Raw genomic sequence first — 16,174 nt, 5'->3', positions numbered from 1 at the left:
TCTTCAAAGAGATAGTTTTACTTCTTCCTTTCCAAATTTGGTTGCTTTTCCCTTCCTTTTCTTACCTTAATTGCTCTAGCAAGGGCTTCCACTTCTATGTTGAATAAGAGTTGTGAGAGTAGACATCTTACCTTGTTCCTAATCTTAGAGGAAGAGCTTTTAGCTTCTCACTTTAAATAAATGTTTCTGTGGACTTGTTTAATAGAGCTTTTACTATATATTGAGGACATTCCTTCAATAGCTAGTTTGTTTATTTTGTCATGAATGAATTTTGATTTTTGTCACGTGGGGATAAGGCACCTATTGAAATGATCATGTTACTTTATATTTATTTTGTTAATGTGATGAATCAAATTGATTTGCAGATATAAATCATCCTTTTATTCTTGGAATAAATTCTCCTTGATTGTGTTGTGCGATCCTTTCAATGAATTGTTGAATTTGTTTTGTTAAAATTTTGTTGAGGATTTTTACATCTGTATACATTAGGATGCTGGTTTGCTGTTTATTTTTTCTAGTGAAATCCTGTTTGATTATGATATCAGTGTAATGCTGGCCCAATAAAATGATATGTAACTGTTCCTTCCTCTTCAGTTTTTTGGAAGTGCTTTTATGTTTATTAGAACCACCCTGGATCTGTGGTTTTGTTTGTTGAGAGGTTTTTGATTACTGGCTAGTAATGGGTTCGTTTAGGTTTTCTATTTGTCACTCACTCTTTGTGGTTTCTAAGAATTTTTTGACGGTTGTCCAATTTGTTGGTATATAATTATTCATAGTATAATTATCTGCTGAATTTGTGTGGTATCAGGTGCAATATCTTCTGTCATATTTCTTGTTTTGTCTTCTTTTCTTTTTTAAAAATATTTATTTATTTATGCATACAGAACTAGGATACAGGCCAGAAGTGCAGGGGTAATGAGAGTATTCGTCAGAGACCGAGTGGGGAGCAGAACAGGCTGACTGACCAAGTACAGTGCTGAAGGGAGCAGCAGGCGGGTCAGGAGAGGTCTGCCACGCCATGTGGTCACCTCCGTGGCTGGGGATCGAACCCATGCTGAAGTGGCTTTAGCTTCTTAGTGCTGTGCTTTAATCTGCTGTGCCACCAGCGAGGGCCTGAGTCTTCTTTCTTTTTTACACATTAAATTCAAAGGTTTATCTTGTTTATCATTTGAAAAATTAACTCTCAGTTTCATTGACCTTTTATCATCTTTTTGGTCTTTATTTCTGCACTTGATCTTTGTTATTTCATAACTGTGGACTAAATGTGTTCTATTTCTAGTTCCTTGAAATACAAGGTTAGGTTGAGCTATTTCTTATTTCTTACGGTAGGCATTTATTGGTACATACTTTGCTTTTACATGCCCGGTTAGTTTTATTATGTTGTATTTCCATTTTCATTTGTCTTAAGATTTTTATTTTAAATAACATTAATTTCAGGTGTATGACATAATAACCAGATATTTGTATAAATACCAGCAACTCTTATGCACACTGTCAGCACACATTGATTTTTTTTTGTTTCAATGTTAATTTATTATAGGTACTTTAGTTGCAATTTTTTAATAGATATTTATATACATGCATGCACACATATGTGTATTTATATACATAGAATTATATTTTAGGAATACAAATCCTTGAAAATGAAATAAGTCTCCTGTGATATTTAATTAAATTATATCACTTAAGTTGGCATTTAGAAAATAGTCTCTCCAAAAGTAAAAATAACAATTATTAAGAGCTTAAATACAAAATAAAGAAAAACTGACATATTTGCATTGAAACACTTTCAAATGCTTATCTTCTCTTCATTTAAATCCTAATGAACAAATTTAGCATGCAAAAGAGTCATGAAAGGTCAAGTTTATACATTGTGTTATCAACATGATTAATTCAAATGAAGAAATAACAAATGTTTTAGTATTTAACTCTATTTACCTTTTTTTTTATTACAAAAGTTTATTTTTACATCATTTTGTACTTTTTTTTCCCATTTCAGTTGTAATCCCCGGGGGTTTCCCATCACCAAGTCACCCATGTGCCATCACCATAATCCCGTGCATTTCCCTCCCCCCACCCCGTTTTTGATCCCATTCCCCACTCCACCCCCACAAAATGTCTCTGGTATATGGTTGTTCATTATTTTTGTTATTTTCCACCTGGTCCATTATGCTCCTGCTATGAGTGAAACCATCCGGTATTTTTCTTTCTCTTTCTGGCTTATCTCACTAAGCATGATCTTTTCCAGCTCCATCCAAGTTGCTGCAAAAGACATGTGTTTCTCTTTTTTGGTTGCTGAGTAATATTCCATTGTATATATGTACCACATCTTTTTTATCCAGTCATCTATTTTTGGGCATTTGGGCTGCTTCCATGTTTTTCCAATTGTAAATAAAGCAGCAATAAACATGGGGGTACAGGTATCTTTTTCAATCAGTGTTTTTGTGTCTTTTGGGTAGATACCTAGGAGTGGGATTGCTGGGTCGTAGGGAAGCTCCATGTTTAGCAGCTTGAGGAACCTCCAGACAGTTTTCCATAGTGGTTGTACTAGTTTGCATTCCCACCAGCAGTGCAGGAGAGTTCCTTTTTCTCCACATCCTCGCCAACAATTGTTGTTGCTAGTTGTTTGAAGATGTGCCATTCTCACTGGGGTGAGGTGGTATCTCATTGTGGTTTTAATTTGCATCTCTCTTATTACGAGTGATGTTGAACATTTTTTCATATGCCTGTTGGCCATCTGCATTTCCTCTTTAGAGAAGTGTCTTTTTAGCTCTACTGCCCATTTTTTGATGGGGTTGTTTACTTTATTTTTGTTGAGTTTCATCAGTTCTCCATATATTTTTGTGATCAGTCCTTTATCGCTACTTTTGTGTGAGAAAATGTTTTCCCAATTAGTGATCTGTCTGTTTTTAGTAATGTCTCTTTTGCTGTACAGAAGCTCTTTAACTTGATGTGGTCCCATCTATTTATCTTTGCCTTCACTATTGTGGCGTTGGGTGATCTGCCTTTAAAGATGTCGCTAAAGTGTATGTCATGTATGTTTGACCCATCTTTGCTTCTAGGTATTTTAAACACATTGATATTTTTTAATTTTGTTTCCGATTTCTTCAATTCATTGATTTTTTTAGTAGCATGTTGATTAATCTCCATGTATTTTGTATTTTCCAGTTTACTTCTTTTCACTGGCCCCCAATTCCATGTGAGTCAAGTTTTCATATGAACTTAATTGTGTGTGCGCACTTGTTTTCTGATGTTGCTGGACAGATTACTTGGGTAATACTCACTCTACTCGTCTGATGTGTCACATAAGTCCAATGTTTCTTACTGATTTTCTGTCTGGATTATTTTTCTATTGTTGAAAAGAGTACTCAAGTACCTTGCTATTGTATAGGTGTTTATTTCTCCCTTCAGATTATTAATATTTACTTCAGATTTAGGTGCTTCTCTGTCATGTACAGAAACATTTAAAATGTTATATACTCTTGTTGCCTTACCATTTTGTCATAATGACTTCTTGAGTGTCTTTTTTACTGTGTTTTGCTTAAAGTTTATTTTTGGATATAACTTTAGCTCTCCATGTTTTTAGTTTCCATTTTCATGGAATATCCTTTTCATTTTCACTGTGTATCCTTAAGCAGATGTGAATCTTTTATAGGCTTCATGTAGTTGTATGTTTCTTGTTGTTTGTTTTAAAATATATTCAGCTACTATGTCTGGAGAATTTAATCTATTTACATGTTAAGTAATCATTGTTATATATGTTTTTACTATTGTCATTTTATTATTTTCTGGCTATTCTTTTTTTTTTTTTTTAAAGATTTATTTATTTGTACAGAACTGGGGTACAGGTCAGAGATGCAGAGGGTGAGAGGATTCAACAGAGAGAGAGTGGGGAGCACAACAGGCAGATCAACGAAGTGCACTGCTAAGGGGTGCAGCGGGCGGGTCAGGAGAGGTCTGCCACGCCATGTGGTCACCTCCGGGGCAGGCGGGAATCGAACTCATGTGGAAGTGGTTTAAGTCCCCCTGTGCTGTGCTTTAACCCACTGCACCACCAGGGAGGGCCTCTGGCTATTCTTTTAATTCCTTTGTTTCTTATTCTTGGGTTATGATGATTTTCTATAGAGATGTGCTGTTTTCTTTGTCTTTCTATACACATTATTGTTTTTTATCTTTGTGGTTATGATAATAATTACATAAAATATATTGTGCATAGCAATCTATTTTAAATGATAACAACTTAACCTCAAACACATATGGAAGCTCTACATTTTACTCCCCATTTTGTGTCTTTAATGTCATATTTTACATCTTTTTCTTGTGTGTATCCATTAAAAAATTAATTACATTTATAGTAATTATTCATATTTTCATTTTCTAAGCTTCATACTATTGTTTGATCACTTCCATTATGTTAGAGTATTTAAAATTTATATATATATTTACCTTCACAAATGAGATTATACCATCAGTATTCTCTTGTTATTGATTAGTGTCTTTCTATTTTGGCTTGAAGAGGTCCTTTTAACATTAGTAGTGGAAATGAACTCCTTCAGTTTTTGTTTCTCTGACAAACTAACTCCTTCAGTTCTGAAGTCTGTCTTTGATATGTAGAGTATTCTTGGTTGGAAGTTTTCTTCTTCAAGCATTTTGAATATGATAATATGATCTGCTGATATTAAGGGGTTCTCTTGTGTATAACAAGTTTTTTCTTTTCCCCCTTGGAGCTTTTATGATTCTCTCATTTTCTTTAACTTCCAACAATTTAATTAGTATGTGTTTTTGTGTGAATCTCATCAGATTCATCATATATGACTTTCTACTTCCTGGATTGGGATGCCTATTTCTTTTTACAGTTAGGGAAATTGTTAGTCATTACCCTTTAAATGAGTTTTTGGTTTCTTTATTTACCTTCTCAGAGACCTGTAATGTGCAAATACTGCCCTACTTGTCTGTACTGTACCATAAGTGCCCCAAACTGCTTTTCATTTCTATGTCTGCTCTTCTGGATGAATTCCATTGTCCTGTCCTTGATTTGTTGATCCTTTTGCCACTGAATGTCTGTAGAAATTTAATTTCAATTATTTTATTCTTAAGCTCTGTGATTTCTCATTGGTACTTTCTTATATTTTTTTCTCTTTTTGTTGAAGTTCTCACTTTGTTCATTATTCTCCTGATCTCAGAAACATCTTATGAGCATTATTCCAAATTCTTCATAAATCTCTTATGTCATTATGAGCTATTTCTGGAGTTTTATTCTTTTGCTTAGAACATACTCCTTTGTTTCTTCATTTTCTTAGGCTCTCTGCATTGGTTTCTGTGCATAACATAAAATAGTCACCTCTCTAAGTCTTGACGGATGACCTCATGTAGAAGATGAACCTTACTGTTCACCTGGCCCATGCCCTTGATGGTCTCTCAAACCTCTATGATTGTCAGAGTCACCTTCCCTGTTTTGAATGACTCATAGCAGTTAGGGTATGCTAAGACCCATTTTTCTATGGGTACCTTTTCTCTTTCTTGATGTGCAGAAGTCACTCAACTAAATTCTGGAATTCTTCAAATCCAGAGATGTTGAGTCAGTGGGTCAATGGGAAGAACTGGGCTCAGGAGCCTCTCGTTGCACCATCTTGATTGTAATTCTTATGAGTTAAATTTTTGTTATTGTATTTTAGCAGTCATTACATGATACATGTATTTTGGTGATATTTTCTTCCCGGTGTTCCTGTTTAAGAGTTTTATAATAACTCCTCTAATCTGTGACTTTGTGACATTTTTATCTAATGGGACTTCCTTGGCCTCTTTCCTTTTAAATACTACTTCTGCTCCATTTTTCTCTTGCAAATCTTTAATTTTCATTGTACATACAGTTTAAGCTCTCACTTAAACTGCTTAATTTTTGTAGTCCTTTTTGTATTTTCCTTTATACCCTACACTGGATATTTTCTATTGACCTATTTTTTAGTTTACTGCTCAGCTTTCTTCTTTGATTTATTGTCAAGCTCTTCTGTTACTTAATTATATAATTCAGTCATTATATTTTTCACTTTTAAAATTACCACTTGATATTTTTTTATATAAACCACTTTTGGTAAAGTTCTCCATTTCTCATCATTTTTTAAAAATATTTTAAGCAAAGTCATTTTAATGTCTATATCTAAGATTTTCAGTATTGAGACCTTGTGGGTGTATTTTTGTTGCCTTTTTCCCCCTCTATTATTTTCAGATATTGGTTCTTCAGATATGTAATAAGTTGTATTGCATACCTGAGTTTTATAAGACAAATTGTAGAAGTTCTGGTTGATAATTTTCTTTTTCAAGATATGATTTATGCCTTTTTTGAACTGGCTATAAGAGAAGACACATCTTGATCCAATTAAGGGTTTGTATAGCAAATATTTCTGCAGCTAAAATACTGTTTTTACTATGTGTGTGTGTGTGTATATATATATATATATATATACATCCTTTTTGTAATATTTGTTTTAAGGGACATTTATTGTGTTTTTTAAGAAGGGTAGAAAATCAGTGATTTCATTACGAGTTTCTGTTACTACCGTTGACATTAAAAAAAATAATAGTGTTACACAGGAGTATTTTTGAGAAAATCCTCCTTGCCTTTGTCCTTTCATTTTTCTGTAAGACAAATAAAAAACTATATCCAGCTGTTGATTACATGTGTAAAGCTAGCCAGAAAATGTCAGGACCCCTGCCTAGTCACTTTGTTACCCTTTCTATTACTTGGGTTATGAAATAAAGATCCCCAAAGGCTTCAAGTTACCTTTAAAATTATATTAAAATTGAAGATTATAATTGAAGTATTCTGTGGACTTGGACTCTGTATTCTTCTGTCAGCCACCATGAAATAAAAGCTTTAGTTCTGCATTTTTCTTGATACCCTTTCAGATAGGTAGATGGCAGCATAGTATCTTTTGTAGCCTTTTTTTTTTTTTTTTAAATTCTAGAACTGAGTGTTTATTCCTTGGGTGGGAACAGAGGAACAGAAAGTGTTAACAACTCTTACTTAGGCTTTTTTTTTTCCTTTTTTTTTTTAAGGTGAAAGTGTTTATTCATTAAACAAAAGAAAAAAAATGGATTGCCCTTTAAACTTTGTTGTAATGGCACTTAACCTGTATTCAGTAGGAAACTGGTACATTATGGTTAAGCTCATGGGAAAGAGAGAGTTGAGAGAAAGCAGGCTATTCACAAACTCTGGGAAATGAACGGTTTGGAACCCCGATTTTCTTCCCTTTCTCTCTCTTCCTAGATTTCTCTTACAGAGGAGTTTTTTTCTGAGCTGGCTTGTTTTAATTGCAGTACATTTGCCCCATTGTATTTTAGAGTGGCAATGTTTTTAGACTTTTTATTTAATAGTTACTTTTGAAATATTTTTCCACACTTTTGGTGTTTTATATTTTTGCTATTTTTATGTGAAATTTTTATGAAATAATTTTAATACACTCTAGTGAGGGAAAGTAGGCAGTTAAAATCTTATTCATCATGAACCATTGCTTAACTTTAAAATTTATTTTTAAACTATAAGTGATTTAAAAGCTCAATCTTATATTAAAGAAGACCTATGAATCTAAAAAGGAATTACTATTCTTCATTGAAAATAGTGACTTAAAAAAAAACAAACCACAATTTCTCAATATTAAGGTAAAACTGTGTATCTAGAAACTTGAGTTACAGGTTACTTATTAAATAAATGGGGACAAGTTAAAATTTTAATTGGAACCATAGAATGCAAAATCTATAAATACTAGAAATTCTGAAATACTAAGAGAAGCTTTTCAATTTCAGATATTATTTTGGCCATTTGTTTATCATCCAAATGTAATGTTTAATTTTATTTTAAAGCCTTCTTGAAACTAATGTCTTGCATTAAGTAATTATTATTTCAAATGTTTATAAACAAATACCTGGCTTTTTGGTATATTGTTAAATTATAATGGGTCCATTTCTTTTTATTGTATGTCAGTTGTATATCCAAAACAATATTAGAAAGTTATAATCTTTAATAATGAAGAAAGATATTACCATACTTACTATACTTGTTAAATTTATTATTTGTTGATCTGTGAATATTTCAGTCATAAATTTCATGATTCTTAGTTGTTATTTATAAGCACTTATTTGGTGGAAAATATCAACTTATTTAAGATATCCCTGACAGAGATATGTATGTAGGTAGTATGATTCCCATTTTAGAGATAAAGTGATGAGATTTAGCAAAATTCAATAATTTATCTAACCAGAATTACCCCTAAGTAAAGGTGTGAATTGGGATCATTTCTGTCTGTCCCTAAAGTCATGTTATTCAGATAGTATCAAACACTTTTTATGTTTTTCCTTGGGGAAATAATTTTAGCAATATTATTACAGCATTTTTTTTTAAATACACATAAATAAGCTCAAGCATCACAAAATCTGCTCATTGAATCTCCTGATTGGTAATATCCTTTGCTGTTTTCATTGAAGCATCCATTTTAGTAGTTTACCTAATCTAAAAACTGTCAAATTACATCTTACAAAGGCACTATAGTAGATGAAAAATATTTTTAAAACTAGGTACTTGGTTGCTAATCAAATATTATAGATAATAACATATTTCTACATGAGAAATAAAAAGTGTGTTTCTTTTTTGAAGAAATAATTTGTGATGCTTAGTGTAGAGATTATGCAACTATTTTGTGTGACATACCACCTAAAGCTACATCATTATTTTAGATGTGCTAGATTCAGATAATTTCTAATTGATTCCTTTACATCTATTTTTATTTGAAGGGCAAAAACTATGTACTAACTATAGTTAAGATTATAGGGAGAGTGGCAGAAGAGGGGAAGAAAAAGAGGGAATTTGAAGAAAGGATATTGAATAAAGTTTCGCATCAAACCAACTTTCACCTAGGATGATACATTATCATTATTCTGTTGACTTATATCTATAGTGTTGCTAAGGGACTTAGTGTCTGATAGAACTGTGGAACAAAAGTATTATCCCAGGCTAACACAACAAAAGAGTTTGTTGGAAATAATTTTTATATTTTAATCTTCAAATATCCTGAGCTCTTCTGTTATTTATTACTATTTTTTGAAAAATATTTTAGGCAGTCTTCCTATCCTCCCTATATCTAGAAGGTCATTTATCATGACCACAAAAGGATGGATAAAATTGCTGAAATACGAATTTAGCTTTTTAAATGTTTTGGCAAGAGTTGAATTTTAAATTCAACTATTAATATTTGAATGTAAAAATATAGCCAGCAGTAGTATAGAATTAAGATTCATATAAAATAGAAATTATTTTAAATGTTAGTATAAAAGTCACTTAATATTTTCTTTTTCTGTGCATGTATTTTGAAACACAGAAATGTCATTGGTAATTTTTTTTCTACTGCAGGGACTAAAGTCAGATATTTAGTTAGTTCATGTTTGTAGAAAGAACCAGTTTCAGAATACTCTTATTATTCTAACAATTGTCAGTTCGCTATATTAAAATATCCATAAGCATTTCATGACAGATAGAACACATAAACCTTATAAGTTTTAATCTTATTCTGTAGTACAAGGTCTACTGAGTATATGTCCTCATTGAATTTATTTGTATAGCTAACATTTTAGCAATATTATAACATTTAGCATTAAAAAATTAGCAGTTTTTATTTCTCTTTAAGAATATCTATTTTGCTTTGAATTTAAATGTGAAACCATGGCAATTATTGTTTGTCACCATGAAGGACACCTCCTTCAGGCAGAACAGAGAGAAAGAAAAGGTAAGTGGGTCTTCTGATGTTGAGTACATATGGGGAACCACCTAGTCCTAGACTTTCCAGAAGTGAGAGCTCAGGAGACTATTTTATTTTTTTATTTACTTAGTTATTTTTCATAGATGTACATGTAGCTGATTTAGTATCATTTATTGTAGGGATAATTCTTCCCCCCCTTTTCTGCAGTGTCATCATTGTCACAAACCAACATACTTAGTTGTCTCTGGCTCTTTTCTAGTCCATTCACCTATTTCTCTATCGTTGTGGTTGTACCACACTCCTCATAACTATAGTTTTACAATAAATCCAACAGAAGACCACTTCCCAAACTTTTATTGTTATTACTGCTTCCCAAGGGAACCTTTTTAGATATTTCCTCCTTTTCCTACCATAAAGTTAAGTACTAAACAATATGATCTTGTCAGGTAGGAGTGATTGGTGTGTAGCCACGAGCCCCTGTGATACAGTTTCCACAAATCAAAATAAAGTAAAATAAAGATTTCTCAACAGTTAAGCATATGTATTGGTGGGGGTGTTGTTGGCATTGGGTAGTTGGCATCTTTACACTACAGTTATGTGTTGCTGAAGGACATTTCTGTCTGTGACAGACCACATATACAATGGTGGAATAGTCCTGATAGACTATAATATATGTCCTAGGTGTGTAGTAGGCTGTACCATCTAGATTTATGTAATTATACCTTGATGTTTGCAAAATGATGAAATAGCCTAATGATGCTTTTCTCAGACCATGTCCTTGTTATTAAGTAGCATATGATTGTTTTAAGTTTCCTGGTACATAAGCATAGTATAGCTTTAGAAGAAAATTATTTCAGAAAGAATTTTGAAACATGACTAATCTTATAACAGGAGTGACTTGTTTAACCTTTCCCTGCAAAGGATATTAACAGCTTTACCATTGAGTTCTGTCTTTACCAATATGAAGGAAAGCTATAATTCCAGTCATCCACAAGCTCTTTAAAAGAATAGAAAATGAGAGAGCACTCCTCAACTCATTATATATATATATATAGCATATGTTGGCTATATGACCGATCAATGATTAAAGGAGAAAGAAAAACTCCTTGATTAGTCTGATTATAAATGTAGATAAACAACTCCCAGGCAATTTATTAGCAAACTGATTACATATAACCAGTTTGATTGTACTGAGCTAATCTTAAGATATAGAAGGTTGTTTTTGTTAAGATCAGTTCATGTGTTTCATCACAATAATTGGCTAGAAAAAGAAATCATACATATGGATATAGTCATGTTATCAACTCTTGGTGAATTAGAACTAGACACTTCTTCTATCAGGTGATATATTTCCCAAAAGTGAGAAACAAAAATCCAATAGACAACACTTCAATCATGCTTACTAGTGACATGTTGACTTCTCTCCCTCCATGTGGGGAGAGATGGCATTAATGTCCATTATGCCCAGTATCACCACTGTTACTAAACACAAAGAAATGATATAACTGCTGAAAGAAATACATCATTACTCTTGGGTGACAGGGTTGTGTAAATAATTTGTGAATATATTTTTTTGGACTGTTAAGAACATTTAAGAGGTATGACTATAAAACATTTCTCAAAAATCAATTCTGTTTGAATATACTAACATGATCTTTTAGGCAAGTAAAGTAAAAAGAAAAAATCATGAAACTGGAAGTTCCTGAATTAAATCTAACAAAAAAAAAAATACAGGAGAACATCTAAGGAGGAAAATTGTCAGGCTTACCGGAGATGTTTTGTGAGTGTGTGTGTGTGTATGCCTTATCCTACTTGTTAAGATGAAAATCTAACTTTAAAATATTCATGGGAATTTCAATGATCCAGAATAACCAAGACATTCTTTAAAACAAGATGGATGACTTGATACAGGTATAGAGAATTACTATTAAAGTAATAGTAACTAAAATGTGTCACTGATATAGGAATAAGTAAATCAAGAAAACAGTAGAGTGCTCACATCACTTTTGCATCATGAATGTTTGATCTTTGATTACTGAACTTTTTAAAATAAACCATCTTGCAACAATTGTATATCCATATAAAGTCAGTCCAGACTCCTCTATTTCGTGGCACAAAAAGCAGCAATTTCAGGTGGATTAGTAACCTAAATGAAAAAGGCAGTACTATAAAGCCTTAAAAGCCTTTAGAAGGATATATTGGAGAATGCCATTATTATTTCAGAGCTGGGGAAGATTTCTTAATAGAATATAAATAGCCTTTAAGGAAATATTGATAAACTAGACTACATTTAAATTAAGAATTTGAGGTTATCAAAAATGCTGAAAAAGAGTGAGAAGGTAGACTCAGAGTGGAAAAAGTTATCTGTGATATGCAACTGATAAACATTAGTAGCCAAAAAGTATGAAGACTCCATCAGTAGGTAGCTTTTGCCTTTAAGGATTAGTAAGGGAAAGAAAGTGATGAGAAGGAACCTCTCAGGAATGCACAGGAGCCTGTGCTTACTTTCAGATTTTCTCATTTTGAGAGCATGATGTTACTTTCTTTAAAATGAATTTATAGTTTATACATTTATAAGTGCATAAGCATAGTAACAAAAATTGGGGAGAAATTGAGATAATAACAACATACAGTTATTGTATTAGTTTGCTAAGACTGCCATAACAAACCAGCACAGATTGGGAGGCTAAAACAACAGAAAATTGTTTCTCACCATTCTGGAGGCTAGAAGACCATAATCAAGATGTCAGCAAGTTTGGGTCTTTGAACGCCTCCTTCCTTGGTTGAGGATAACTACCCTCATCCTGTATTCTCTCATAATTTTTTCCTCTGAAGCATTCTTGGTATCTTTGTATTTCTGAATTTCCTCTTATAAGAACCAGATTAATTAGTACCTACCATAAGGGCCTCATTTTAACTTAAATCACCTCTTCAAAGGCTCTGTGTCTAAATACAGTCACATTCTAGGTTAGGATTTCTAGTTAGGTTAGGATTTCGACATAGGAATTTGGCAGGATACAGAATTCAGTCATAACACCAGTTATATAATGAAGATCTTGAGCAGTAAATGGGTTCCTATGATTTGGATAAAATTCCCAAGCCAATTTTTAGATTCAAAAAGTGTTCTACAGAACTAGACTTAATGACTCCACTGTAGATTTAATACTGAAGATACTAATTACGTATGTGTAAACTTGGGTATAGTTATGTTTGAAAATATAAGCAGTAAAATGTTTTCTAAATTATTCTACCATTTCACATAAATACAATTGTTTACTTAGACCTTTTAGTTTTATCTTCATGCCTAACATTTGTAAATCCTTTTTTCTTTTTACTAGAACATAATTTTTGATCTTATATGAAATTTTTATTATATTAAGCTCTAATATAATATATGTATTCCTAAAATGCACTCCACCCACTATGCAGTCAGGCAGTGGAAGCCACAGGGGAAATGGAGGCCCAACACTCCAAAATTTCACCAGTGACATTTAAAAGGGCAGGAGCATAATAAAAACAGCAGCACACTTTCCATGTGTTTAGTGATTAATAAGTATATACATATTATAATAAACGTAAGTATTTTGAGGTTTGCTTGTGAAAGTAGGCATCAGAAAGTGTTGCAGTGTGTAAGTTCTTGTGAAGTGATGGAAGGAGGTCATCTGAACTACAAGGAAAATTGTAATACCAGACGTGGGTAAATGGAATAGATGTTTCAAGCATAGTGTATGTGTGTTTTGAGAATTTTTACATGTCTTGGTTTTGGTGGGTATGATTTTTTGTATTTGCTTAAGGTTTCCCATGTCTAAAGTCACACCTGCTCGCAATTTTCTTGCTATAATCAAATTGTTGCTTAGTATACCAATCATGGAGGAACAAATTTGTGTTTTAGAAAAACTGTATTTAATTTTTTAATATCATAGTCCTATCTTTTCAGCTTTACATGTTTTGTAACAATTCTGAATTAGACTCTTTTTACTAAAACTCTGAACTCACTAATAATTGACTGCAATATGATATCCTAGGTATCTTTTTTTCTTTTAAAAAAGATTTATTTATTTATTCATACAGAACTGGGGTACAGGCCAGAGATGCGGAGGGTGAGAGGATTCACCAGAGACAGATTGGGGAGCAGAGCAGGCAGATCAACGAAGTACACTGCTGAGGGGGGCAGCGGGCGGGCCAGGAGAGTTCTGAAGTGCAATGTGGATCTTTTCCAGGGCAGGCGGGGATCGAACTCATGCGGAAGTGGCTTAAGCTTCTTACTGTTGTGCTTTAACCCGCTGCACCACCAGGAAGGGCCCTCTAAGTATCTTTTTAAAATTTGTTTTTCCAGGTTAATCAATGAGTGATTTGTATGTGAAATCAGATTTTTGTTTACATTTGGTAGGTGATCACTATAATACACAGAAAAACAATTATTTTGTTTCAAGCAAGTACATTAGTCTCAGTGACCTATTTTTTTGTATTGTTACCTGGATTGTCTTAAAGCCTTAATCAGGAGCAGGATTTAGAAAGCATGTTTAGTGGATCCTTCTTCTCACTTGTTGATTCTACTGTAGTTTCTTTTGTTCATATTTACCAACAGTTTCCAATAAAAGAGTTCTTTCTTGAATCTGTTCTATTTCATAAATCGTACCTGGAAATTTCATGAACAATTGTTTTTGAATTTATAGTAACAAACTGAAAAATACATGATTTTTTTGTATTTTTAAAAAAAAAACTCTTCAGCCCTAATTTTGCAAGTTATTCATGTTTATTTACTATTTTGTGAGGGGGACAAGAACAAAACTGGTGGTATTCACTGTTATTCCATTGACCTTTCTAGTTGATAACCAGGGGTCAATAAAGTCCTTGTTTTCCTGTTGTCCCATCAGAATTTCTTTGATTCACTTTCGAGACCCTTGTTTTATTATTTTGAGCCAGGAAATTAGCTTCCCTCAAAGTGTTTCCATTTCTTCCTCCTCTTTTTTTGACATTTCTACCATCCTCAGAGAAAGTTGAGATCCCTTTGAATAAACTGCATGCTTCCTGAGGAAATGGGCAATATCTTTATTACTTTTACAGCATAACAGTGTGCTAGGCAGTGGCAATTGGGTAAGTGGATGAATGAATAAATGAAGTGAGCTTAGAGATTTATCCATATGATCCTACTATTTCCCTTTCATTTTAACTAAGTTATATAATTTCAGTGTATGTTGGTCACTTGAACTTAATAATACAAATCAGGTCAGTGCATTTAAGCTTTTCAGCAGTATGATAGTAAAATTTCCTTTTTTAGAACCAAAGATTACATACCATCAGTTTTGTTCTTGTCCCCCCCACAAAATAGTAAATAAACATGAATAACTTGCAAAATTAGGGCTGAAGAGTTTCTTTTTTTTTTTAATACAAAAAAAATCATGTATTTTTCAGTGTGTTACTATAAATTCAAAAACAATTGTTCATGAAATTTCCAGGTACGATTTATGAAATAGAACAGATTCAAGGGTGGATGAAGTTCTTTTAAAATAATAAGGGGAAATATTTTGACTCAATTCTCATTTATAATTGCAACTCTTAGAAATTATTTTGAAGATTTTTATTTTGTCTTTTTTATAGGACCTCTTCATTGTTAGACATGAATTGGCAATCATGAGACTAGCTTCCTTTACGGGCATTGCTATGTTGGTTGGAATTACTGGACTCTTTTATACTCAACTAATTGGCATAATCACAGTAAGTATACTTGTAATGAAACTTAATATACTTATTAACATATTTTTTAATTACAAGCTTATTTCAATAAAGTTATAGAAAGTTTAGAAATCAAAGAAAAAATAACCTATGGTCATTTTATATATGAACATTTCCATATGTTGAATAATTTTAAAGTAGTTATAAACAGTGTACAATTTTGTAAAGTACTTTTAGAAGTTGACAGGTATTTTTACATGACTATAGACTGTTTTTATAGCTTTTTATAGTTGCATATACTCTGTTTAGTGAATATATTAATTAACCACTTTCCTGTTGATTAGCATCTAGTATACAGTAATTTTTTTCTATACTAATTAACACTACTTTGTACATATCTTTAAACTATTTGGAGTAAATTCCTCCAAATGGAGATGCTGATTTTAAACATTTTATTAGTAATTAAATTCTTTACAGGCATGATTAGCCAGATGGGGTTTATCACAACTGAGAAGAACAAAAAGTTAGAATTTTAAAATTTGATATTACACTGAAGAAGACATAGAGTAAACACTTTCTTATATATTACTGGTGGGGATGTATATTGGTACGACCTTTTTGAAGAGCCAATAACAGTATGTATCAAAATTTAAAATCCAGTTCTTTTGACTAATCTCTGCAAACTTATTTTGTACAGATTATCACACAAAGTGTCACCCTCTTTATATTGTGTAGAACAGCGTATTATT

The 16,174-nt window shown here is 32.3% G+C and overlaps 1 protein-coding gene across 1 annotated transcript in view; it reads left to right on the top strand.

The window, feature by feature from the left end:
- ZDHHC21 (zinc finger, DHHC-type containing 21) overlaps positions 1 to 16,174 on the top strand; it is a 65,082-nt gene that overhangs the window by 32,916 nt on the left and 15,992 nt on the right. Inside the window, exon 8 of the mRNA XM_012721526.1 lies at positions 15,351 to 15,467. Within this exon, the coding sequence (XP_012576980.1) occupies positions 15,351 to 15,467 (117 nt within the window). The remainder of the gene's footprint in view (positions 1 to 15,350; positions 15,468 to 16,174) is intronic.

The sequence above is a fragment of the Condylura cristata genome, unplaced genomic scaffold (genome assembly GCF_000260355.1).
Source record: "Condylura cristata isolate star-nosed mole 26May11 unplaced genomic scaffold, ConCri1.0 scaffold00006, whole genome shotgun sequence".
In the NCBI taxonomy this organism is placed as follows: domain Eukaryota; kingdom Metazoa; phylum Chordata; class Mammalia; order Eulipotyphla; family Talpidae; genus Condylura; species Condylura cristata.
Note: the sequence above shows the minus strand (reverse complement) of the source record. Positions and strands in the feature narration are given on the sequence as shown.